Consider the following 25,305-nt stretch of genomic DNA (forward strand, 5'->3'; position numbering starts at 1 on the left):
CCTAGAGGAAAACCAAGTGCAAAACTTGCACTTGAAGGTCAGAGAGGGTCACGCTTGTTCTGTTCTAGAAATCCCTCACTGGCAAGGGGCCACTTTGGAGTGTCCAATTCCTTGTTGTTACCTAAAGGAAAAGCTGCTTTTGCCTTCCTTTGGCTTTTTTTAGAAGCTGGCCCCTTTTGCTCAGGTGAGGAAAGGTGCTCTCCTCTCCAAGGTGGCCTGGTGCAACTCCTCAGACCAGTGCCCAGCTGAGGTAAGGCAGAGAAAGCCTTTCCAAGTGGGACATCACAGTGCTGGTACATCAAAGAGTCTTTTCACTGGAGTGTTGGGGTATGTCTGCTCTTCCACGATGATGAGGCATAGGGCAAAATCTGAGCAGGATGAGCTAAGTGCTACAGAGTAAGTTATCAGGGAAGAAAAAGCTGATTTGCAGGCTCCAGCAGTAGGGAGCTAACAGCGTTTCCATCATCTCGTGTTAGAAGTCAGTGCTGCTGAAGACCTGGCCATGACCAGAACCCTAAGCAGAACCCAAGCAAAGTCTCCAGATAGAGACAGACTTGTGTCAAATAGGGAGCAGGGCCAAGAACCCAGAGTGTGCCTGTCCTCGTAGTCTGTGTTTGGTCACGCAGAGGAACATGGACGCTTCCTTGGCAGAGGAACGAGATGTCGCTAATTGCTAACTCCCCAAGGTCAGGATGAAGTTAGAAGGTGAAAAAATAGGTGCAAGCCCCAGAAATGAGAATCAGAGAATCATAGAATCATAGAATGGCATAGGCTGGAAGGGACCTCAGAGATCAGAAGTTGAAGGGTGCCAAAGTGGCCGTGGGCTGGAGTTTCCAGCTGTCTTTGTTCCTTCCTAAGGGAAAGAAAGAAACGCTCCAGCCTGGCCAAAGCCCCTCCTGGAGGATACATTTCCTGGGAACTCTCACTTTGATGGCTGTGAAATCCATAAAGTTTTTCTTCTTATATCTGGGAAACTACAGTCAAGCTCCTGTGGGGCTGTCCTTGGTTAAATAAATGACAGTAAAAATAACTCACAAATGCAACACCAACTTGGGCACGTAAATCAATGCCTGGAGTGCCCGTTAAGGTAAGGTGCCCCCTTTTAGGGCGGGGGTGTCTGTGAAGAAGCCATCCTACAAGCGAAACCCAGTCGAGGAGGAGGAGGAGGCAAAATCCCATCAAGACATGACTCACAAACCCATCAGCAATTTAATTGCAGAAGAGATAGAAAGATTTAACGTGGCTGTCAGCAGCATTCTTCAGGTCGCACTGCAGCGTAAAAGAGAGTGTTAGAACCTGGGACTTAAACTAAACAGATTTCCTATAGGAAACACACACAAAATTACATTGCTTCTAAAGTTACTTTTATAGACATTTTCCCTGAGAAATATTTCTCCCTGGAAAAATAAATTCACAGGATGTAATTAAAACAGTTATATGTGTACACTGGAATGGCCCCTTTAAGTGCTTCACCAAATGCACCACTAAATAAGGGAATGAAAGCCAGCTTTGTTTAAATCTATTAATAACAATATGTATTAATTATAAAATGAGACATTGTTCTGTTAGTTTATGGGTATGAAAATAGCCTTTAATAAGGCTGAGACTAGAATACTCAGCTTTTCAGTTGTCTCCACCGTGAAAAGGGCTTTGAAAATCTACCATAATCTACTACTTTTACTTGTCAAACCCTGACCCGATAAAGGCAACGGGTATCAGATTCCATACCCCATGGATTCTGGTAATAACCAGGTGCTGATGACTGTATATTTTTCTGCTTTTCTTGCTTTTTTCTTTGGGTTTAGCTTTTGTTTAAACAAACAAACAAAAAAAAGAGGCAACTGCATTGTATTGGAGTTTAACTTTCACACTTGGGGAACAAAGCCTTAAGAGGTTTATATGGATCCAGCTCTGCATTGTGCAGGGTGCACTGGTGCTCCCAAATCTGCTCAGATTATTAGGGATAATAATGATCTCTGGCCTCCACCCACACACCTCAGGCCCCACTGCCCCAGTCCAGCAACGTGTGGCAGACCTACTCACCCAGCTGTGACAAGTGCCCAGGCTACAACACTCCTTTTCTGCCTGGAAGAGGGTCCTCAAAGGTGGGGAGATGTTGCCACCTGATGCCAAGCAGGGGGTAGCTTTTTCCTCGCGTGGTTTCCTGCTTTTGGAGAAGCTTTGTGAAGCATCAGGAAGGGAAGGCAGCCCGCTTCATCAGTATTTACAGCCCAGCTAAAATATTCTTGAGAGGCTATTCTGTCTTTCCTTCCCACTTCTCGCACCAGAAGGACTGTGTAATGTGATACTCCTGACCTGAGGAAGGGATGCTGGTCTTATTAAAAGCGGGCTGAGATAGCCTGGTGTGAGAGAGATGCATCTCTCACGTTAGAGTTTACTACACCTGGTGGGTACCTTTTGTTTTCTCTTTGATTAATTCATTTCACTTTTTATTCTTTCTCTAGTAGGGATAAAAGCGAAAAGTAAAAAGCCAAAATTACACCTTTATACCCCTATTAACAATAGCTACATAATGTTTTTTATTGCTATAATGCTGTCCTGATGACAAATAAAACATTTCCACGTCATTCAGGCATGACAGGCCATATTTTCCATATCTCTCTCAAGCAGAGCAGGGTAACATTTCTAGTGCCTCTCCAGTCCAGGACCTCTTTTTGAGGGGAGAGCTAAGAACTCAGGGTCGTTTATTAAAAGAAATGTTGCATCACTGGTAGGAGAGAGATGCTGTAAGAGGGATTATCAGAACAGTCAATGTTATTTCTTTACTGGAAGCTGATTTTTTGTAACCGAAACATTTTAAATAGCCTCTCCGGAGCCACTTCCAATAAGGAAGAAAAGAAAAAATAAAAGGAGAGACAAAAGAAGCAGAGAAAAATGAACAGGGGTTGATCTGAAATACCTCGAAACAGAAACCTCTTCCCCGGGAGCAAGGAGAGGTGGTTGAATGTGTGGAGTCGAGAGTCAATTTTCATTTCTTAATTAGCTCTAAACCCCCACACCCCGCCACGGTGAGCGAAAGCCCGGCCGGGGACCGCTGCCCGCGCGGCTCCTCGCAGCTGCTCAGCATCGCCGCATCCGAGCGGGGAAAAAAAACGGGGAAAACAACCGGGGAAATGTTTTATGTTCACACTCCACCTCGGAGGTGGGCCGCCGTCCAGAGCGCGCCGTAAAACAGGCAGGAATGCCGCTGGTTGGGAACATGCTCGTAATTCTTGTGCCCCTCTTTCCAAAAGACACCTTTCTTCATGTAATTGTTTTAAAACCGCAGCATGTTCGCGTTACCCTCTGTGGAAATCACATCTGAAAATGACTTTGTAGTTTCTTTTTTCAGCGCTGGGATTTAGGAGGGGGCTAGTTCTTGCTTTGTTTAGTTTCCTTAAATCCCCCCTCACCGTAACAGCCGGGGGCTTCTTTTCCCCTTTCATTCTCCTTGGGCTCAATTCAATAAATATACATCCGGCTCCTTCGCAGTCGTAGTCTGGCTTAATGAAATTGTGCGAGGCACTTCCAAGGGAAGGATGTTTATTTTTCTCTGCTGATTCGGTTAGGCTGGCCCAGGTCTCGTGTGCCCGGAGAGCCGCTCTATAAAGAGACCCTTGTGATTGCAGCGGGGACGCCGTGTCAGCCGGTAAGTGCCTGCACTCACTCAACACCGGGATTCTCTTACCGCAGAGCCGGGGCGCGGGTGGGCGGCTGTGTTTTCCACATACAGCACATGGCGGGGGGGAAAAGCACGCTCAGAGCATAGTGTTAAGGTGGGAAAGTCAAGCACTCACGAGGCAGATCTAGCTAGAGCTGTCTGGAGAGCAGGCTTAATTCATCTGTTTATGTGAGCACATTATGAAACAGTCTCTTATTTTTGCATAGTCCCATGCTTGTTTTCAGTTAATGGCATTTTCTAGCTTTTGCCAGAACTTGCCGCCTTCACTGTGTGCTTTCTCCATAGATGCCCATGGCAGGGGGGTTGGAACTAGATGATAGAATCATAGAATCATAGAATGGTTAGAGTTGGAAGGGACCTCAAAGATCATCTAGTTCCAACTCCCCTGCTATGGGCAGGGAAACCCTCCACTACACCAGGTTGCCCAAAGCCTCATCTAACCTGGCCTTGAACACTTCCAGGGATGGGGCATGATGATCTTCGAGGCCCCTTCCAACCCAAACCATTCTAGGATTCTATGATTCTATGTCCAACACTGTGCAGATCCTGATGCCTGTTCCTAACTGGATGCAGCAGTGAAGTCGGGCATCTCCAAAAGCACAGCCACTGAAGGAAGGTGGAGATGGTAGACACTGCCATGGGGGATTCAGTGAGTCTTTTATCACTAATGCAGGTTTATGAGTTTGTTGCTCAATGTTGGTGAGTCCAGATTTCACAGTAGACCTCATCTGAGACAGCAGTCCTATTCCAAGTCTCTGGCAGCTGCACTGAAATGGACCGCCTGAAATGTCTTGATGGGTTGGACTACATAATCTTTAAAGGTTCCTTCCACCCCAAACCATTCTACGACTTCTGTGAACTATTCCTGACTGTGCATCAGGAGAAGAACGCTGGTTTGGGACATTTTGCACCTTTGCAGTGGAGTAGGAAAGCCTGACAATGTGCAGTGTGGGTGGACTGTGCAGAAAAGTCAGATGCATTCAAATGCCAGTAGTTCAGGTGATTCCTGTTCTCTTTGGGCCTGGCACTGAAAGTTCACCAAATAAACCATGTCCTTTGCCTGAGAGACCTTCAACCAAAGCCACGAGAGAGGAAGTCTCATGCCAGCATTGCCAGCAATAAGCATTGGGGAATCAGGAGCCAGGTCTCTCCTGACCCTTAGTTCCTGATCTGAAATTGAGTTTGCAAAGCATCAGATTAAAAACAACTCTCACACTTTCATTTTTGCCTTCCCATTCACAATTTCAAAATTTTCTACCCAGTGATGAGGCCCTCAATATATTTTTGAATGAAAGCTGAGTGTCTTTTACAGCATGTCTGGCTCTGCTTTCCATGACGTGGGGGTTAGGAAATCTCCATCTTCCCATTGAGGGCAGGGGACGGTAGCTCAGGGAGCACCAGGGACCTGCCAGAGATCATGCAGTGAGAAGCAGAGATGGGAACCTAGATCCTGTGAGGGGCAGTCTGCTTTCCCTCTTCCTACTTGTGTTGCCCTCAGCTCCTTAAACCGCAGCCTTGCTTTGAGATAAGCTGGTCTTGCTGCTTTGAGTTAGATTTGCTTCCCACTTTGCTCCTGATGGAAACGTTTGATGGTTATAAAAAAATGGAAGCGACTCCTTTCAGATTAGGTTCTCCTCCTTTTTGATCTGCAAAAGCCAACCAAGTGTTTCCATTACGGCAGCTACTTCTCCCTTCAGCTGAGGGTGGGGACGGAATGCTGCAGGCTGGAAAGGGTGTCCATCCATCCACAGATTGCTATCAGCTGTTGGGTAAGTTGGTGTTAGCTCTCCGGTGGGTACATCTCGGTGTACAGGAGATTCCGGTCCAGAGAAAGAGAGGATGAAATCAATTGACTAACTATAACTTTGAACAAAGATTCTGACCCTGTCTGTTGTCGTTTAACATTTTAAAAACTGGGAAGAGTTTCAGATTCTTTCTGTATCACACTCTTCTTGTGATACAGAAAGCCCCAGGGCTGTACCAGACCTGTCCTTTGCTAGAGGCAGAGTCTGCAGGCTTGCTGTAGCTTATATGAAAGCATTGGAGTTGTTTTGTGTTCGACATTTTTTGCCTAGGAGCTTATGTACTTTTTTAGTGTCTTCAAACAGTGGTGCTAGCAAAGTGAAGGACAAATATTCCCATATTATCCAGCAAATTATGTCATGGTCTTTTTTTTTTTCTCCGTTCAGGGACTAATTTCTCTTTCTAAATTCTAATTTCTCTTCTGGAGAAGAGAAGGCTCCGGGGTGATCTTATAGCAGCTTTCCAGTACCTAAAGGGGGCCTACAGGAAAGCTGGAGAGGGACTTTTTACAAGGGCGTGTAGTGATAGGACAAGGGGCGATGGATTTAAACTGAAAGAGGGGAGATTTAGGTTAGATATAAGAAAGAAATTCTTTACATTGAGGGTGGTGAGGTACTGGAACAGGTTGCCCAGAGAAGTTGTGGATGCCCCATCCCTGGAATTGTTCAAGGCCAGGTTGGATGAGGCTTTGGGCAACCTAGTGTAGTGGAGGATTTCCCTGCCCATGGCAGGGGAGTTGGAACTAGATGATCTTTGAGGTCCCTTCCAACCCTAACCATTCTATGATTCTATGATTCTATGATTCTAATTTTGGTCCTGCTGGAGCCAGAATCTTCTCTAAATCTAACTGAAATACCTGTTTTAAAAATTGTTCCTAGGAATGCAAGTAATCAGTTTTGTTTGTTGAAGAAAACATATGAAACAGGGAAGGATTTCCATTGTCAGGTTTACACAGGGCTGCATCTGCTTGGTGAAAGGAATCAGCTGTGGGTCCAACAGGTGAGGGGAAAAAAAACGCCATAGGCTGAGCATCAGGCACTCGATGGAGCCAGGTCTCCCATCCCACATCACCTCCACTTATTGCTTTCATCACTAATCGCTCCTGCAGGAATAGTTCTCACTGCTGGTAGCAGTTCTCCTCCCCATTTCTATGAAGATAAACCTTCTGTAACTGATATATTTTCCTCAGATTAACAGTCCAGAGACTGCTCCTGGCATTTCCTCTGCTTACTTAATGTTATGATTGGAAAACTTTAGACACTCGGTTTGCTCTTCAGCACAGCGTCTTTGGCATTTTCCAACACTGGGAGCAAATGAAAGAGAGACCTCCTGCCCGAGGGTGAAACCTGTCCCATGTCTTTGCTTGGTGGACCCCGTCTATCTCTTCTCCAGCCCTGAGGAGAGGGTGCACAGGGGCTGAAGATGGCTTTGTGTTTTGCACACACGTTGTGTATGTTGGAAATGAACTTTCCTCCTCCCCAGCTCTTACAGCTCCTTTCTTTTATCCTGCTCTTGCTTTTCCTTGAGGTATTTCTTTTGACAGTTCCACACAAGTGGTGAAAGAAGTTGTTCGAAGCGCAAAAATGAAGGGGAAAAAAGCGTTCCAGTTTTATTTTCCCATCAAAGCCTGAATATTTTCTGAAGAGAAAAAAACAGCAAAAAAATATAAATAAATCCCTTTTGTCTGCAAATCCCCTGGTGGGAGTGGGGGAGGTTTGACTGAAATGTTCCTGCGTGACTCATTTCTGGGCAGCTCTTTGCCGTCAATGGAAACTTGTCCTCAGCAGATTTTATGTTATTTTTTAACCTGCCTGCAAGGAGGTGTTTCGTTTGTTGACTGAGGTAAAAGGAGGCGCCTGCTTCTCCTTTGATATTCCCACATCTGCCATCAGAGGAAGGCTCCAGATGGCCATTTCTCCTGGAAAATGGTGATAAAAACTCCATTGGTGTTTTCCTCCCCTGCCTCATGCTGGGGATGTCTCTGATGCTGCCTCAAACTGTTGGTGATAATGGCCCGATCACAATAAGACACTCAGGAGAGTAAATACCCGCAAGCACACTGGCTTCATGAGCTGGGGACCTGTGGCCAAGGCATGGGCTGCATCCTCTCTTGTGTACTGGGCATGCCTAAGAGACTTGGACTGGTGCAAGCCCTTCCCTGGGTCCTTTGTGCTTTGAGCTAGGGTCTTCTGAGGTGTTCCTGCAGGATGGTACTGAGCTGCTGAAAAAGGATTTGCACAGCCGGAGCCTTTCACAACCTTTACAAAAGTAAACACTAGGAAAAGAATGAGAAAAAAAAAGCAAGAAATCCTGCTCTCTCTCAGGTGGTCCCATAATTTTATTGGGAGAAATGAAAGGGGACTATAGGACAATGACAAATACTAAACAGCAAGCACCCAAGGATCAGAGGCGATGTGTGGTCCACACCTCTGTGGGCACAACCAGTATGAAACACAATTTTTTGGGGCTGTTTTGCCTTGATGGTGTCGTTGCATGGTGAAGCCAGTGTCAACTTTCCTTTGGGACTGTGCTGGGACTAGCACCCTCCATGCAGGTGAGATGTTCGTGACTTGACAGCACCCACATCCAGGCTACCAATTTTATCGGTGTTTATCTTGGTGGTTCTTTACTCGATTTTAACCCTCTTTCCTCTTTTCCAGGACTGATTGTACCAGTCTGCTGGGAGCAGCAGGGTTACTGTTCATCTCCATCTCATTTTGTGCCATGTTGAAGGTGACAGATGGGCAGGACTTTCTAGTTGCTGCCTTTCTGTGGTGTTACAGTGTGATCTCCACTCCATGTCCTCCACTTTCTCATGGTCAGGATTGACGGAGCAGAGTCCTGGACACCTGATGGAAGGTCAAAATGTAGCTAGCTGATGCATCAGCCCGAAGACAGTCGTATTTAGGGATGTCAAGGCACATCTACAGCATAATTAACTCAGTGGACTCCAAGTCCTGTTGCCCAAGTCCTCCAACCTACCTGTTGTATTTTCGGTGATTACAGTCCCAGTCCTAACGACAGTCTGGATGTTGGCTTTATGTTCTCCTGTCTTCTGCTGCAGCCCCTTGTTAATGTACATCTTCACGTCCACATTAGAAACTGTACAAATTCCGCAGAAAAACGTTGAGCTGTGCTAAAAATGGGGGGATGGGGGATTTCCCCCCCCCCGCCTTCTTTCCCCACAGATGCGTTTATCACCAGGGCAACTTAACTTTAGAGTTCACAAAAAATTCGAGCTGCTGGCTTAGATCCAGGAAGGGAGAAGTTTTATAGACTGAGCTAAGCGTGAATTACAGTTATGGTTATGGGATTTTCCTTCTTTCTTTCTTTCCTTCTTTCTTTCCTTCCTTCCTTCTTTCTTTCTTTCTTTCTTTCTTTCTTTCTTTCTTTCTTTTCTTTCTTTCTTTCTTTCTTTCTTTCTTTCTTTCTTTCTTTCTTTCTTTCTTTCTTTCTTTCTTTCTTTCTTTCTTTCTTTTTCTTTCTTTCCTTTTTCCTTCTTTCCTTTTTTCCTTCTTTCTTTCTATTTTCTTTCTTTTCTCTTTTCTCTTTTCTCCTTTCTTTTCTTTCCTTTCTTTTCTTTTCCTTTCTTTTCTTTCTTTTATTTGTCTTTCTTTTCTTTTTCTTTCTTTTTTCTTTCTTTTCTTTCTTTTGTCTTTCTTTTCTTTTTCTTTCTTTTTTCTTTTCTTTTTTTCTTTTCTTTCTTTTCTTTCTTTTTTCTTTTCTTTCTTTTCTTTCTTTTTGTTCTTGCTTTTCTTTCTCTTTCTTTTTTGTTCTCTCTCTCTCTTCTTTTTTAAAGAACAGCTTGACTGTTACTCTGGCACTGAAGCAGTTACAGTTGGTAAGTATTTCATAATGTAGCTTTCTTCTGCTGCTTGGCAGGTCTGGGAGGAATCTTGAGGGATTTGAAAGGTGGTGCCTCTAGAAAGGGCGTTGGAGGTAGTGGTGGGACTAACCACTTGTTTTAGCACCAGGTATAAATGATTGTCCTTTTCAGTCATAGAACAGAGTGCCCATCCTGGCTGCAAGACTCTCAAGATGTCCTTGCTAATCCAGAAATGAGAGACAAGGAGGTGCATTTCTCTTCTCAGCCTTGTGCTGTGCAGTCTGGCACTAAATGCAACCACTGGCTTAACTCCAGGACGTAAAAGCAGTGGGTTAACAGGCGATCACCCCTGCTCCCTCTCTTCTCCTCCAACGTGTTCAGGCGAGACAGACCTTCTAGGTCCACAGAAGGGGCTTTCACAGCCCTGAAACTGGAAACTCTTGTTTGCAATAATCCCAGTGACAAAGTACAGAGAGAAGGATTAAGCTGTGGGTCTTTGCATGCCCATGCCCCATGCTATCAGCTTCACAAGTGCATGCAGCTCATGGGGGCTGCTGCCCTGCAGAAGGCAGACCACTGCTGGGCTGTGGTGACTGGTGGCAGGGACACGAGAAGGTGGGCTGTGCAGAGGGGAGCTGGCTGGAGGGCATGTGCCCGGGTCCTGCGCAGCAGGGACTCTCCAGCGGTGCCCCAATAGATGGGCTGGTTCCTTTCTGACCTGGGTGGTGCTGGATGGGATTGCAGCACCCTGTTTTCAGGATGCTGAATGGGGGCCAGGACAGGTGAGCTCCGCGATTCACTTGGAGAATAAGGAGTTTGGTTGGGAGAGGATGGTGAGCGGGAGGATGTGTCTGCTCAGGAGAGGCAGTGGGAAATGCTAATGTGGTGGGGTGGTTGAGCTAGCTGCCCATGGCTGAGGGATCCTCCGGTGAATCAGAAGGAGTTTTCTTTGCTTTTTTTTTTTTAAAAAAAAAAAACCAACCAACTTTTTTCTTTTTCATTGCTTCATTGTTAGAAGCTGTAGAAAAGGTCTTGCCTAATGAGCAAGTCAGTGCCTGTTGGCTGAGCTGGATTACTGGCTATTTTTAGATACTGGAAGCTCTCCTTGAGAGAGTCGCCGGCTGCAGTTGCTGGGTGGATCAGTTTTCAAGTAGGGTGGGATCAGGGCAGCAGTCCGAAAGGCCACCCACAGATAATGAACTGCCGGCCATGGAGGGAAGAGGGGCCAAGTGAGCTCACCTGCCCTGGCTGCTCGTCCCTTCTGGTGCTGCGTCTGGCAAGGGAGGTGTCAAGAAGTAATATGCCACGTGCTCCAAGACAGCGAGCCAGCAGATCCCGATTCCACTGGCTGCCTTGTGCCAGTGGAGGATCTGACTGGTGTACCTCAAAACAAGCAACAACTGCCTTTTGCAGTCTTTAAAAATAGTCCATGGACTGGAACAGGTTGCCCGGAGAAGTTGTGGCTGCCCCATCCCTGGAAGTGTTCAAGGCCAGGTTGGATGAGGCTTTGAGCAACCTGGTGTAGTGGAGGGTGTCGCTGCCCAGGGCAGGGGGGTTGGAACTGGATGATCTTTAAGGTCCCTTCCAACCCAAACCATTCTATGACTTCAGCAGTGGTCTAGTCACAGGAAGTGCTCATTATTGTTCATTATTATTAGGATTATGGGGTAATTCTGAGGCTGAGACAGCAATCACAGTTGCTCCCGTTCCACCAGCCTTGTATGAGAACTCATTATGTCAGCTTCGGATGGGTTGGTTTTCATGTGCATTTAAGGAAGGAAGGGGGGAAAAAAAAGAAAGAAGAGAAAAAAAGCCTGGTTCAGGAGATAAACATCTGCTAGAAAGTATAATGGGTTATGGTATGCCAAAACCTTTCTGCCTTTCATTGCAGCATGTCTGCAAGTACATAAAAACATATAAATATGTGGATGAGAGAGAGGAGAGTGGTTAAACGGAGGCATTTTCTGCAAGAAAACCTGAATGAACCTTGAATCACGAGCAATCCAGGCACTGGGGTTTCAGCTTCGTCTCTCCTGTTTACCAGCCACTTTGTTCCTCTCTGGGACTCTACTTTGTCCACAGGGACAACTACCACAGTGCAAGTAAACACCGTCTGCTCCCTTTTCTTGCCTGGCTGCACTTCGCCCATGGGAGAAGAGCGAAGCGTCAGCTCTGAATGGCACAGAGTGAGCAAACAAATCTATTTTGAAGAAAAATTGTGCCGAGAAGGAGCGTCCTGTTCCTAAAAGCTTTGAATACTGGCATTGCATTCTCACTGGGAAGGCACTAAAGTACAAGGGTTTCTGTCCTTTGCAGTAACTATCCCCTTGTGCACACAGGCATTATGGCTTTTGGTCAGGGGCCATGTGTATGAAAGCCCATGGACTAACATGCCTTTTTTCTCTGGATGAGACCTCATTGCTGGCCAACAGTCCAACACAACGCTTTGCAGCTGGAGGAGCTCGTTAAATCTAGTCCCATTAAATCTGTAAGGGCTGTAGATGATGCAACAGCTAGAAAGCTGCTCTGGTCTGTCTTGTGCTATCATCAGGCATAACAACAGGGAACTGGATGTATATGGCCTGTGAGCAGACACAGAGGGGGTCACACAGAGTCTCTGTAGCTGGATGCAGTGGAGATTGGGGTTAGAAACAAAAGGAATGTGCTGCTTGCAGAGGAGCCCATTGAATGGTGGTGGATGAGCTCTGTTATCCCAGGAACATGGGATGCTTGCAAACTCAGCAAAGGCATCTCATAAAGAGTGGGAGACACGTAGGCAAGCCCACCTCAGAAAGCTCTGCCTGCGCTCATCCCAACCCTAGAAAGCCTTTAGCAAGCGTGGAGGAGCACAGGCCAAGCTGAGGGCTGGAGCTCCCCCTAGCCCCGTTGTCTGGTTTCCAGATTTGGTCCCTTTGACTCAAGGAGGGCCAAACAGACATTGAGTCAGGTTTCCAGACCGGCAGCCAATTCATTCCAGGGGATGTTTCTTGGCCTCAGGTCTGCCTCATCTAATGGCATAAGGACTGCAGGCAGGGGAAGGTGGCAGTCCCAGCCAGCACCGATGGCTTCTGAAAACCCCATCGATTCTTTTCCCCTTTTGATCTTCCACCGGGGAAGGCAAAGAGGTTCAATTTGCAGACCGTGCCTCTCTCCTCTGGATCACTCAAACCCCAAATAACAGTTAAGAGGAAACCATGTTTGCAGCCAGAATCTGGCATGGGTGGAGTGACACCCTGCCACGGAGCAGCAGCAGTGGAGCTGCAGGAAAGCTAGATGGATTACCAACGTTCTCCTCTGGCACCGGAGACTCAAAAAACGCGCTCTCAGAAGCGGAGAGTGTGTTTCAAACGCTTGGAGAGCGGCTCTGTGCCGAGGAGCCGACACGACGAGCTGCTACAGCAGCTTCCCTGGAAGCATTGCCCTGGGAGAAGGTCGGGTTTGGAGCGAACCGCTTTCCTTGCAGACCTTTTGCTTTAGGTTTCCCTTTGCGCTCCCAGAGCGTTGTGCCTGTGCAGGCACCTAACACGTCCTCTGCTCCTTTGAGGGTGCAGCTTTGGGGCTGCCTGGTGCGGTTTAACCAAAGCAGTGGCTTTTTGCCCAGGCCTGGCTGTTTCTTGGCGGCATTTTCATGCCTGCCTTGCCTTTCTGCTGGCTCCCAGCCCGCTGCAGCTCTGTCCACCCTCACCTCGCCCCTTTCCTCCCTCAGCCTAGCAGCAACCCGTTGGCAAACGTGCGACCCCGGGAGCTGTGCTGTGGTGAAAAACAGGACAATAGGATCATGGAGGAAAAGGACTCGGGGGTGCTGGTGGATGAGAAGCTCAACATGAGCCGGCAATGTGCGCTGGCAGCCCAGAAAGCCAACCGTGTCCTGGGCTGCGTCCAAAGCAGCGTGGCCAGCAGGTCAAAGGGGGGGATTCTGCCCCTCTGCTCTGCTCTTGTGAGACCCCACCTGCAGTGCTGCGTTCAGCTCTGGGATCCCCAACACAAGAAGGACATGGAGCTGCTGGAGCGAGTCCAGAGGAGGCCACAAAGATGATCCAAGGGCTGGAGGACCTCTTTTATGAAGACAGGCTGAGAGAGTTGGGATTCTTCAGCCTGGAGAAGAGGAGGCTCCGGGGTGATCTTCTAGCAGCGTTCCAGTACCTGAAGGGGCTACAGGAAAGCTGGAGAGGGGCTTTTTACAAGGGTGTGTAGTGACAGGACAAGGGGCAATGGCTTTAAAGAGGGGAGATTTTGATTAGACGGAAGAAATTGTTTACACTGAGAGTGGTGAGGCACTGGAACAGGTTGCCCAGAGAAGATGTGGCTGCCCCATCCCTGGAAGTGTTTAAGGCCAGGTTGGATGAGGCTTTGGGCAACCTGGTGTAGTGGAGGGTGTCCCTGGCCATGGCAGGGGGGTTGGAACGAGATGATCTTTGAGGTCCCTTCCAACCCAAACCGTTCCATGATTCTATGATCACATAAAGCCTTCTCTGCAACTTCTAGCTGTGCGAAACCCCGCCTGGCCTCTGAAAAGCAGACCCATCCCCTCTACCGGCTTCCAGCCACCCCGCACAGCTCCCGCAGAGGTGCGGGTGGCAGCCGTGAGCGAGCAGGGACAGCACCGTGAATCCTCAGCCCCGTTTTCGCCCCTTGCTGGAAGAACGACCCTTTTCTAGAAGGGAAAACACCTCAGGAGCCCCCCGAGCTTGACCCACCCGTTCTGTCTCCGCGGCCGGGCACGCCGGGCCGCCCCCGCCTCCCTCCCGCGGCGGTGCCGCCTGAAGGAGGAATGGCTCCGGCTGTGCTCCCGGCTGCCGGAGCGGAGACCGGCCGCCGTCCTGCCGCCGGGGGAAAACCACCTTAACGCGGAGGCAGGAAGCCGCCGGGCTCCAATCAGGCCGGCCCGGGGAGGGAGGGCGGCGGCGGCGGCCGCGGCGGGGGGGAAGCGCTGCCGGCGGGGACGGGCGGCCGGACCGAACGGGCGCGGCGGTGCGAGGGGCGGATGGCGGAGGGCGGCCCCCCCGGCGGCGGGGACCCGCCTGGCGCCTCGGGCGGGCAGGCAGGTAGCGTGGGGGGCGGGCGTGCCAGGAGCTGCCTTCGGGCTCGCCGGGGAGGAGGGCGGGACAGCATCCCACCCCCCCCCCCACCCCGGGCCGCCTCTGCCCGGGGCTCAGCCCGGCTCCCCCCCGCTCTCTCCAGCGCAGGTCGTAACCTGAAGGAGTGGCTGCGGGAGCAGTTTTGCGACCACCCCCTCGAGCACTGCGAGGACACCCGGCTGCACGACGCGGCCTACGTGGGCGACCTGCCCACCCTCCGGAGCTTGCTGCAGGAGGAGAGCTTCCAAAGGTGAGGGGCTTCCCGCAGCCCGCGCCGCCCGCACCCTTCGGAGAGCCTCCCGGGGACGGGGGGGAGACCAGCTGCCAGCTCCCGCTTGGACCATTTCGACTAAATGGACTCCCGGGGGCTGCTCACCCCGCACCGTCCCCACGGCTTCCTCCTTTCCGACACCGTTTTTGCGGGAGAGGCGTCAGGTTGGGAGGATGCTCCGTTCTTTCCCCCGGAATCGTCCCTCACGGGCTCCCTGGAGTCACATCTCCAAAGCCGCTTTGCGAGGGTGCGGCGGCCGCGCACCAGCTCTGTTCAGACCGGGGTGGAAATGTAACACCCTGAAAAATAGGGGCCTACGTATAATGGGGAAAACACACAAAAGGGCTTATAACGGAATATAAACCTGAAACACCCCGTGTTACAAAATCCGGCCGGTGCTAAGTCTCTGACTGTGGGGATAGTTAATTAATTTTCCTGTGCCGTGGAGAAAACTGCTTAGAGTGCGAAATGTCTCCTAGCCTCAAAAAGTGGCCTTTCAGCAAAAAGGAGAATGAGCCAGCCCCTCTCTCTGCCACCTGGGAAGCTGGGTCTCTTCGGACCCTTGGGCTGAGATTTTTGCCTTATTTTTGTCCCGTGCCGCTGGGAACCCTGTGGCAGCAGGGCCAGGCATCCTTCCCTGCAGGAAAAAGCAAAAAGCTTGGTGACCAAAGGAAGAGGGTTGGACCTGCAGCACCATCACACAGGTGGTGGAGTGAGCAGAGAAGTGACTTTGAATTTGGGGGTGGGAATGGGGTGGAGGTCCCCAAACCTCCAAGGTTAAAGGGATCACTTTTATCGTAAGACTTGACAGCTGAGGGCTTGATGTGGGGTTTATGCTACTCATCTTCCTAAAACATGGTTGGAAAAAAAAAAAAAAGCTGGCATTGTTCTCCTAGCAAACTCTGTAAATGCACTGTATAACAACTCCTTTGTGCAGTACCAGTTGTGTGGGGCTGTGTGGAGTGAGCCAGAAGAGCGAATCCACTGCTGTGCTGGCTAAAGAGCGCTTTCGCCAGCCTACGGTTGGCCCTAAAGAAATCCCGTCCCCTCTCTATGTTCCAGCTAAAATGGTACCTGCAGTGATTTGCAGAGAATTTGGGAGTGAGATCTGGATGTTTATGAGATTTGCAGGGCTAACCTGCGATCTGGATGAGTGTGACAATTAATACAGGTTATTCCAGGGGAGATCTAAGGAGCCGCCAGCTAGAGCCATCCCTTCCAATTAATTGGAAAAGGCTCTTAATGCCGGTACAGCCATCTAACAAGGATGCTAATGGCCTAATTACGCTGTTCGGTGCAGGGAGGCTGCACCTCCCAAGCTCGCTCCTTGCTGGCAAGGCTGTGTTTCCCTGGATTTGTGTTTATGTCATCCCATGGTGCCTGGCTGAGCGTGGATGTTGACAGTGGTGTGATACAGATGTCTGCCTGCATTTCTGTTCGTTGCTCCCCTCCTCCTCTGTCATCTTGCTGTTTCCCTGCTGCTCTGATGACTTTCTGTCCCCTTTGGAGCAGCTTGAATTAAATGGTTGTAGTCCCTGGCTTGTCGCTTCTGATTTGGGACATTTCCCTCTAAAAAAGGAAGTAGGGAGTATTTTTTATTTTATTCGTAACTTTGACTGAGTTTTCTGGCTAGGTTTGTCCTTCACTGTGCATATGAGCAGAGCTGTGATAAAGCCCATCTTCCAGGCACCACTCTGGTACATGCTGTAGTCTCTGGCTGCCTGCGTGCAGTGCCTAGTCAGGTTATTGGGAGGAGGTTTTCAAGGCTGCTATAAAGTGCCAAAAACGGGGAAGAAAAGCTTCAAGGGAGCTGTTAGGGCTCTGCCAGCATCCTCCTCCAGGGCTGGGGTAGGCGGGGTGGTGCGAGGATGCCGGAGGCCCTCTCTGACCCAGCTCTTTTCCCCTCCGATGGCAGCCGGATCAACGAGAAGTCGGTGTGGTGCTGCGGCTGGCTGCCCTGCACGCCGCTGCGCATCGCCGCCACCGCCGGCCACGGCCCCTGCGTCGACTTCCTCCTCCGCAAAGGTGCCGAGATCGACCTGGTGGACGTGAAGGGGCAGACTGCCCTCTACGTAGCCGTGGTCAACGGGCACCTCGAGTGTGCCAAGATCCTCCTGGAAGCCGGGGCTGACCCCAATGGCAGCCGGCACCACCGCAGCACTCCTGTCTACCATGCGGCACGCGTGGGCCGGGCAGACATCCTCCAGGAGCTGATCAGGTGAGAGCTCGGTGCAGGCTGGAGACGGTCCTAGTGGGGAGAGGTGTGGCTCTGCCTCTCTCTCTTTTTCCCTTGGGATCTTCCCCCATGGGGCTTGGAGCAGCCATTCCCTCCTCACAAGCCCAGTGCCTCCACAGACCTAGTGAAGCTGGCCAAGAGATGGGCAGGAGAGAGAGTGGAGAGGTGGCCAAAGGGACATCCTTGTATTCCCCGTTGCTTGGTCCTGGCAACAGTTCTGTGCCCTGCTGTGTGACTCCCATGCCTGTGCTGCTAAGGCACAGCCCAAGGGAGGAGTCTGTTTCTGAGCCCACCAACCTCTATTCAATCAGACCTGTAGTATCTTCCCCCTGCCTCCATCTTGACTGCCAGCTCCATGCCTCTGTCTGAATTTACGAGTGATGTGAATCCCCCAGTGAACCGAAAATTGTTTGGAAATGCATCTCTCCTTTGCTTGGCTCTACTGCTCTGACGGTTTTCTGTCCTTGGGAGCAGAGATGCTTGTCACCAGCACTGGCTATTCCTGGCTGCCTGACACTTTCTCATCACTAGGACACCCTCTGTGGAATCTGAATTAGTCTCCTCTTGCTGGACACCTGATGTACAGCTCTGCCCAAGGGGTGACATCTCTGGGGCAGGGAGCGATGACCATCATTATGAGGTGATGAACAGTAACCTTAGCTGGGCAGTTGTTGCTCACCAGCCTAGGCTGCAGCTCCAAGGATGTCATTGCATCTCCCACAGCCAGGAGGAAATGGCCCACCTTTTGTAGGCAGAGCCTAAACCTTAATTAGATAATTACCAATTCAAGTCAGCTGGGTGATAGCCATAATTCCCCCTTTTTGTTTTACAGTTTTTTTGGTTTTCAGGAAGGCTTTACGGTGAGCAGAGACCCAGTTCATTCATTCCAACTCCAGCACAGTTCCCTCTTTTGGGGTAGCAGCTTTACCTTCTTTATCAAAGGACTTCTCACTCTGGTGAGGGAGTCGAGGTCTTCAGGGTCGCCAGATGTTGCTCACCAGCCTAGGCTGCAGCTCCAAGGATGTCATTGTATCTCCCACAGCCAGGAGGAAATGGCCTGCCTTTTGTAGGCAGGGCCTAAACCTTAGTTAGATAATTACCAATTCAAGCCAGCTGGATGATAGCCATAGGTAGTGGGTGTCTGGAGACCTCCTATCCCTCAGGAAACTTCCTCTGCAGCACCAGCAGTGAGTGTGCTCAAGGTCTAGCAGTAGGTGGTGCAAACTTGTGTGTCTTCCTCTGTGACATGCCATGATAGAATCATAGAATGGTTTGGGTTGGAAGGGACCTCAAAGATCACCTAGTTCCAAACCCCCCTGCCATGGGCAGGGACACCCTCCGCCACACCAGGTTGCCCAAAGCCTCATCCAACTGGCCTTGAACACTTCCAGGGATGGGGCAGCCACAGCTTCTCTGGGCAACCTGTTCCAGTGCCTCACCACTCTCAATGTAAAAAATTTCTTCTTTCTATCTAATCAAAATCTCCCCTCTTTCAGTTTAAAGCCATTGCCCCTTGTCCTGTCACTACACGCTCTTGTAAAAAGTCCCTCTCCAGCTTTCTTGTAGCCCCTTAAGGTACTGGAAGGCTGCTATAAGATCACCCCAGAGCCTTCTCTTCTCCAGGCTGAACAGCCCCAAATCTGTCAGCCTGTCTCCATAGCAGAGGTGCTCCAGCCCTCGGATCATCTTTGTGGCCTCCTCTGGACTCACTCAAACAGCTCCATGTCCTTCTGATGTTGGGGATCCCAGAGCTGAACGCAGCACTGCAGGGTGGGGGTCTCACAAGAGCAGAGCAGAGGGGCAGAATCCCCTCCCTCGACCTGCTGCCCACGCTGCTTTGGATGCAGCCCAGGACACGGTTGGCTTTCTGAGCTGCCAGCGCACATTGTCGGCTCATGTTGATCTTCTCGTCCACCAGCACTCCCAAGTCCTTCTCCTCAGGGCTGCTCTCCATCCATTCTCCACCCAGCTGGTACTTGTGCTTGGGATTGCCCCAACCCACGTGCAGGACCTTGCACTTGGCCTTGTTGAACTTCATGAGGTTCTCACAGGCCCACTTCCTTTCTTCTAAATTGGAAGCTTTTTGTGTGAGGGCCTATGCTGAACAACTGTGTGGGCCATTGACGCCAAATAATAAGGGATCATAAGGGGAAAATAGAGGTTGTAAAAAGAAATAGTAAAACAGAAGAAAGTTATTTGGATTCACACAGAAACACTCTCCAAGAAATGCATTCAGTGACTGCAAATGCTAGAAAATAACAGCCAAAAGGATCTGAATAGAAAAATTTCAAAATACTTGGGGTTTTTCTCCTTTCCTTTTTGCTTGTGGGGACATTAGTTTTCATACACGTGCAGCTTTAAGAAATCTGGCAAATAGGAGGTGAGATGATCCCCCATCTTTGCTGCTTTTTGTGCAAGCTGAGAGCACGATGTCCCCATCGCCACGTGCTTGCTGGTGCAGGGTTCAGCTCATACTCTGCGTTCCCAAGAGTCTCCCTTGGTATCTCCAAGAGTGAAATGTAGCAAATGGTATTTCAGCAGCACATGGAGAGCTGATGCATTGATTTATGTGTCTCCTCCTCGAGATACCTTGCCAGCAATATTAAAAGCGAGATTTTGGAAAACTTTCAGGATTAAAAATTAACTGGAGTTTGTCCAATGTCTTTTTATTAGACAATGTCTCTCCCAAGGCTGCTAAGCTAATACCAGATTGTCAGATTGCCCAAAATTTCAAATATCTCGGAGTACGGATTTCACAGATCTCTTCAGAGTTGCTTACTTTAAAATGCAGTCTTATGTTACAAAGCTCACTCAGAGATTTTAAAAATGTTGATCTAAAGGATTTGGCAGGGGAAACGCGATGAGGAAGACAGGTTTACTGAGATATAAGAAAATATTTCAGCATAATTCAGCTTGAGAGCGCCTCAGTGCCCTGAAAAGAAAGCCCAACCCAGTTCAAGCTTGCTGCAGGTGTCTAAACATCACCTGGTTCATTTTTTTTTTTAAAAATCATATGGTAGCACAATCAGGATTCCTGAATCCTACCACAATTGCTGAAACAGCTAACCAAGCAATAGGTGAAATCGTATCCATTAATAGTAAATACACGCGTAGCTATGGAATGGTGATCCATTTTATAAGAGGGCTGGCGGAAACATTTATGGTTATATTGCCAGGGTATAGATTACTTTCCTAACAGCTTGTGATCCGATCATGCTGTGGTGGGATTGGACTGTTGGCGTTGTACTTGCAGGGTAGCTGAGAGCTGACCCAGCAGGACAAGAGGATCCTTTTGCCACGCTAAAATGGTGAAAATGAGATCTGACGAATCGTCCCGATGCCTCAGGCGCGTGCCTAACTGTGATAAAAGCAGAATTTTGTATTTTGCTTCTAATTGGGAGTTTCCACTGAGAATTTTGATGACAATAATGAAAAGAAAAAGGACTGAAATGAAGGGGTACCTGCTCTCCGGTCAGGACCGTGGCCATAGGAGGCAGTGGCCCTACAACAGCCCTGCAAAAGTCCCACAGCAGCACAAATGACTCCATCCAAATGCTCATGTAGTCTGATTTTAAGAGGTTTATCTACAGGGAACAAATGCGATTGCCTGTGGAGAACAGACACCTTTTCTTACTTAGCCCTCTGTGCTCCAACATAGGTGAAGTGATGCAGGTTCAGCAAAGTGCTGCAAAAGTCCCCAAAAGATGAGAATGTCTCCTTAGCGTGCAGTGAACCCTGGGCCAGCTGCCTGGCCTGGGAAGCAAAGTGTGGTCCTGTGGCTGGTGTGAGGACCGACTTGCACTCAGCAGTGTCATTGCTGCCTCGCTTTGTCCTTTTTCTGCATTTCTCCACCCCCCAGATCTCCTGAGATCTCAGCCAGGACATTCATGCTGGGGACACGGTGTGTGTTGGGGTGAAAATACACCGCATGCCATTTGCAGCTCTTAGACAAGTTTCCTCGGCCCTTGTTCTGTGTGTACTTCCTTGAAATGACACTGTTCCCATCCCCAGAATTAAAGCATCTGGTTAAGTATTTGCTGGATAGGGACCAACCCCTACTGGGTTCAGGGAGAGCTGTGCTTGCCTTGAGGCAGGATCTGTCCGCAGGTGGTTTCCTTTTTTGTTTTATTAACTGCAGAAAGGAGTATAATGCTATCTAGGAAGACAGAAAAAATCCAGTTCTCTCCATGCTCAGTTTGCAATTTTGAGAGAGGGACTGGTGGGTAAAAGAACCTGTTATTCCTCTGTGGGGAGCAGAGACAGGGATTTGCTTGTTCTACAACGCTGCCATTAAACCCAGCTACTCCTTAGAGGGTTGCGTTGTCTTCCTCCTTGTTCCCGTCCGAGCTGTGTGAGGAATAGGTGGAGTTACAGTGTCCCCACAGCCTGGGGGAAATAAATGCTTACTTCTGCCCAGTCTTCTTTCTGCAGCATTGCCATCTCTCAAATTCCATGCTTTTCCAGAGAGTGACACTTGGCCTGTTTTTTTTTTTATCCCATTTATTTGGTCACATTATTCACTTTCTCCGAAAAAAGTCCAACTAACCAAAGCCCATAAGCCTCGTTTTCTGCTCGTTCACAACTTAGTGCCATCTGTCCTTCCCGAAGAGAAGTATGCTGCAGGTGCTGCTTCTGTTTGATGACGATGCTGATGTCCTTTGAGCAGGGCTTTAGCCTGCTTGCATGCCTTCTCCAAACCCAAGCCTGCTTTGCTCTGGCCACAGGGCTTATGGAGCAGTCAGGACACCATGGCACCGTGCGGTGAAGATGTGAGGTATGGGCTTCTCTGTGGGGTAGGGCGAGGAAGGAGCCAGTCGCAAAAGGCTCGAGAGGTTTGCTGCTGCAGGTCATGGAGGTCTCCCCTTCAGCACCTTGAGTGCTGGCCAGTGGACTGTGATCTCTCATGTGGTGTCTGTTATAATATATAACCTAGAAATGGTGCTGTGCAGGATGGATGGGGAGAGCAGAAGGTCTGACACAGTTATTTTGTGTTTTTCCAGTTTCCTACGTGCTCAGAGTTGGCAGGTACATCCCTTCAGCTGAGCTGAATGGTAGGGAAAAGGCCTCTTTTTGACTCCCTGATGGGATTTCTGATGGGATTTTAACCACCCCGGCTCCTTCGGGAGCAGGATTTTGTCATATATGTTTCGCTGCTGGGCGCTGATTTCTGTTTCCATTTCCCTGCTGTTTGTGACAGGCGGATCGATTGCTTTTTGGCCTGTTTTGTCGTGGTGGGGAAGTTATTCCACTGCATCTCTTCAACTGAGTCATTTGGAAACATCCCCGCTCCCCAGCCGGCTCATTAGCATCCAACATTACATGGTGCTGGCTCAGGGCTGAGCTATCCCTTGTGCCAAGGCCGTGCTTGGCACATCCTTCAGGAGGGCAAGGAAAGATGTTCCTCAGTTGCTCTCTCCCAAGCCCAGGCTGTTGCACAGAGAAACACCTTTCCTCCCTGAAGACCAGACTGTGCTGGATACGGCAGCACTGCTCAGAAACGGTTGGACTGGATGATCTCTAAGGTCTTTTCCAACCTAGAAATCTATGAAATCTATGAAACCCTGCTAGGCCCTTCTCGTATCCACCCAGGTGTGGGTGGTTCTTGGGTGGTGGGCCCCAGAGGTACCAAAGGCAGGCAGGGTTCTCACCCTCTGGATGTCCTTCAGCCTCATCCCCTGCCATTTTGTCACCTTGGGGTGCAATCGTGGTGCCGTCGCCCTTGTTTCCAAACCTCTGCTCTTCTCCCTCCCCCACCCAGGTACGGTGCAGACGTGGATGTGAATCACCACCTCACTTCCCGGGTCCCCAGCCTCTCCGTGCGGCCCCTCACCACGCTGGTGGTCTGCCCGCTCTACATCAGTGCTGCCTACCACAACCTCCAATGTTTCCGGCTGCTGCTCCAGGCAGGAGCCAACCCAGATTTTAACTGCTGCGGGCCCATCAACATCCAGGGCTTCTCCCGGGGCTCTCCGGTGTGTGTGATGGACGCTGTCCTGCGGCACGGGTGTGAAGCAGCGTTTGTCCAACTCTTGATTGACTTTGGAGCCAATCTGAACCTGGTGAAGGTGGAGGCCTTGGGAGTTGAATCCACTGGAAGGGTCAAAGTCAACCCTGAGGCTCTGCAGGTGTTCCAAGAAGCAAGGGGTAAGTGCCTTTGACATACTGCAGTGGCTCTAGTTTTATCTAACTCTTTGGAGAACTCTTTGGAGAGTTTATTTGGTAGTAAGGAGCTGTTAAGGTGGTAGGGTGGATGTTACCATCCTCTTTTGGGTCTGTTTGTTCAAGTGCCTTTAACCACCTGCAAAAAGATCCAGTTCTAACAGACAGAAAAGATAACTGGGATTTAACAAGCTGTAAAGCCAAGTGTTAATGACTTCGCCACCCTTGATATGGCTCCCGAAGAGCTGTTGCTGGCCAGGCAGGCAGCAGGCAGGAGAGGACGGTGGGGCTGGCCTCTGCAGCTCCCTGGCACAGATCCTCAGCGTTGCCGAGCCGCTGCCTGCCTCCAGCTCCGTCAACACTGATGACTCAACCCAACAGCTTCCCCATGAGCCTCCAGCTAGAGTCCCTGTTTATCTTCTGTTGCATTTTGTACGTTCACGTGGTGTGTTCCCCCTTGAGTCCTTCACCTACCAATGATGCCTATGGGCATCAGCCTCTGTAACTTTACATTTTTTATCTTTCTCCCAGCCCTTTTCCGTCGCCTAGTGGTGTCTTCAGCAGCTCGATGTGAGGTTAGGCAATGTGGTCTTACCAGAGCTGGGCTTTGGATCTGCAAACCAAAGGCAGGTTAAGGCATAGTCAGAGAGACCCCGTTCTCCAAAGCCGTGCAGATGTGCCCGCACTGTTCTGGAGTGACTCTGTGCTCTGCAGGGGGACCCAGGGAGGGACCCAAGAGGTAGTCGTATCTGGGCAGGCTGCTTGCTACAAGTGGTGGTAGCAACTGGCAGGAGGGAGCTCAGATGGTGGTGGAAAAAGGTGGGGAAAAGCTGGCTTTTGAATTTAACATCCTCTGCGAAGCACATGAGTTACAAAAGAACTAAACCAGAACATCAGACCTGAACATGCCTAAATTTACCTGCTGTTTCTTTCTTTTTATAACAAAAGCAACATCTCTACAGTGCGCACCCTTGTTCCAGCAAGGGCAGCACCTCATAAAACCACCAGGCTCAGCTGGTGAAGGCCAGGGCTTTGCACCAGGGTCAGAAGTGGGGTTTCCCTCTTGAACTCCAGAGAAATTTCAAAGGGATTCAGGACGTGGAATACAACCACCAGCCCCCACCCCAAAGTTATGCAGCTTTGCACATGCTTGGTTTTTAAACCTACCTGGACTTCAGCTGAGAAGAGAAGCACATAAGCTGAAGCAGGTGGTTTCCATTACACCCGCGTTTAGGAGGCAAATGGGATTCCTCAGGTAGAGCATGCAGGATAACGGAGCGGTGCCTTGGACATCCAGTTCCTGAATCAACATGGATACCACCATCCTCTTGTGCCTGTGCTGGAGTTGCTCTCCATAAACCTAAAAGAAGCCCTCAAAAGAAAACTGGGATAAGGCCTGAGCTGGCCGTCAAAGCTGTTGATTCCTAGGGGGTGGTTTACAGCAAAAACAAAGTGCACATGATTTTAAAATGATCTGATTAGTATAAAGCTGCTCACAGCCTCCTTACAGAGAGGATTTGTTTGTGCTCATCTCTCCTGCGCTGCCTTCGTCTTGCTGCGCAGGACGTGGCCTCAGCATCTGGAAGGGGAAAGCGGCTCCTCAGCTGTCAGCCCGAGCTCAGCACCATTTAAATGCTGTTATCTCTCTCTCTCTTTCTTCCTCTCTCCGTCCCTCAGCAGTTTTTCTCTGCTTTCTTTATTGCAGGACGCACCCGGAGCCTCTTGTCTCTCTGCCGCATAGCTGTACGAAGAATACTTGGCAAATCTCGTCTGGATCTGATCCATATCCTTCCAGTCCCAGACCCCATTAAACAATTTTTACTTCATGAACACAGTTAAAGGGCAACTGGCTGCTTTCCGGGACAGTTTGGTTTGGTAAATGAGTGCGCTGATAAAGCCAGGTGCCAATCCTAACCCTTCCCTCACCGTGAAACACTGTATTGCTCATGGAGTACACATAATTGCCTGCCCCTCTGATTCTCCTCTCCAAATTTAGGGTGCAGTGATTTTGTGTGTCTGTTCTTAAGCTACCAGTTATCTAACTGGTGATCTCTTGTTTGCAGCTGGTTGGGTGATGAGGTCAATAAGCGTGTGGGGCTCTTACATGAGCAAATACAATATATCCTATAGCTGTTAGCGTATGTCTGTTGGTTACGACTCTACCTCTGTTATTCCTCTGTGTGACACACACCTTGGGTCTCAGCAGCACTTATGTGTGGGGAAAGTGTCCCTATTTAAGCCTTTCCTCTT

At 49.6% G+C, this 25,305-nt stretch overlaps 1 protein-coding gene across 2 annotated transcripts; it reads left to right on the forward strand.

The window, feature by feature from the left end:
- The first annotated feature begins 14,295 nt into the window (after positions 1-14,295).
- On the forward strand, positions 14,296-24,894 carry ASB1 (ankyrin repeat and SOCS box containing 1). Of its 2 annotated transcripts, none has more exons than XM_086615903.1 (5): positions 14,296-14,356; positions 14,498-14,639; positions 16,576-16,878; positions 22,655-23,040; positions 24,761-24,894. In XM_086615903.1, the coding sequence occupies exons 1-5, from the start codon at positions 14,296-14,298 to the stop codon at positions 24,892-24,894; spliced, it is 1,026 nt and encodes a 341-aa protein (XP_086472029.1). The 2 variants fall into 2 exon arrangements, with proteins under 2 accessions (XP_086472029.1, XP_086472030.1); XM_086615904.1 differs by having other exon boundaries at positions 14,296-14,330; positions 14,493-14,639.
- Positions 24,895-25,305: the final 411 nt, after the last annotated feature.

This window comes from Tauraco erythrolophus, chromosome 8 (genome assembly GCF_009769465.1).
Source record: "Tauraco erythrolophus isolate bTauEry1 chromosome 8, bTauEry1.pri, whole genome shotgun sequence".
Taxonomy (NCBI): Eukaryota; Metazoa; Chordata; class Aves; order Musophagiformes; family Musophagidae; genus Tauraco; species Tauraco erythrolophus.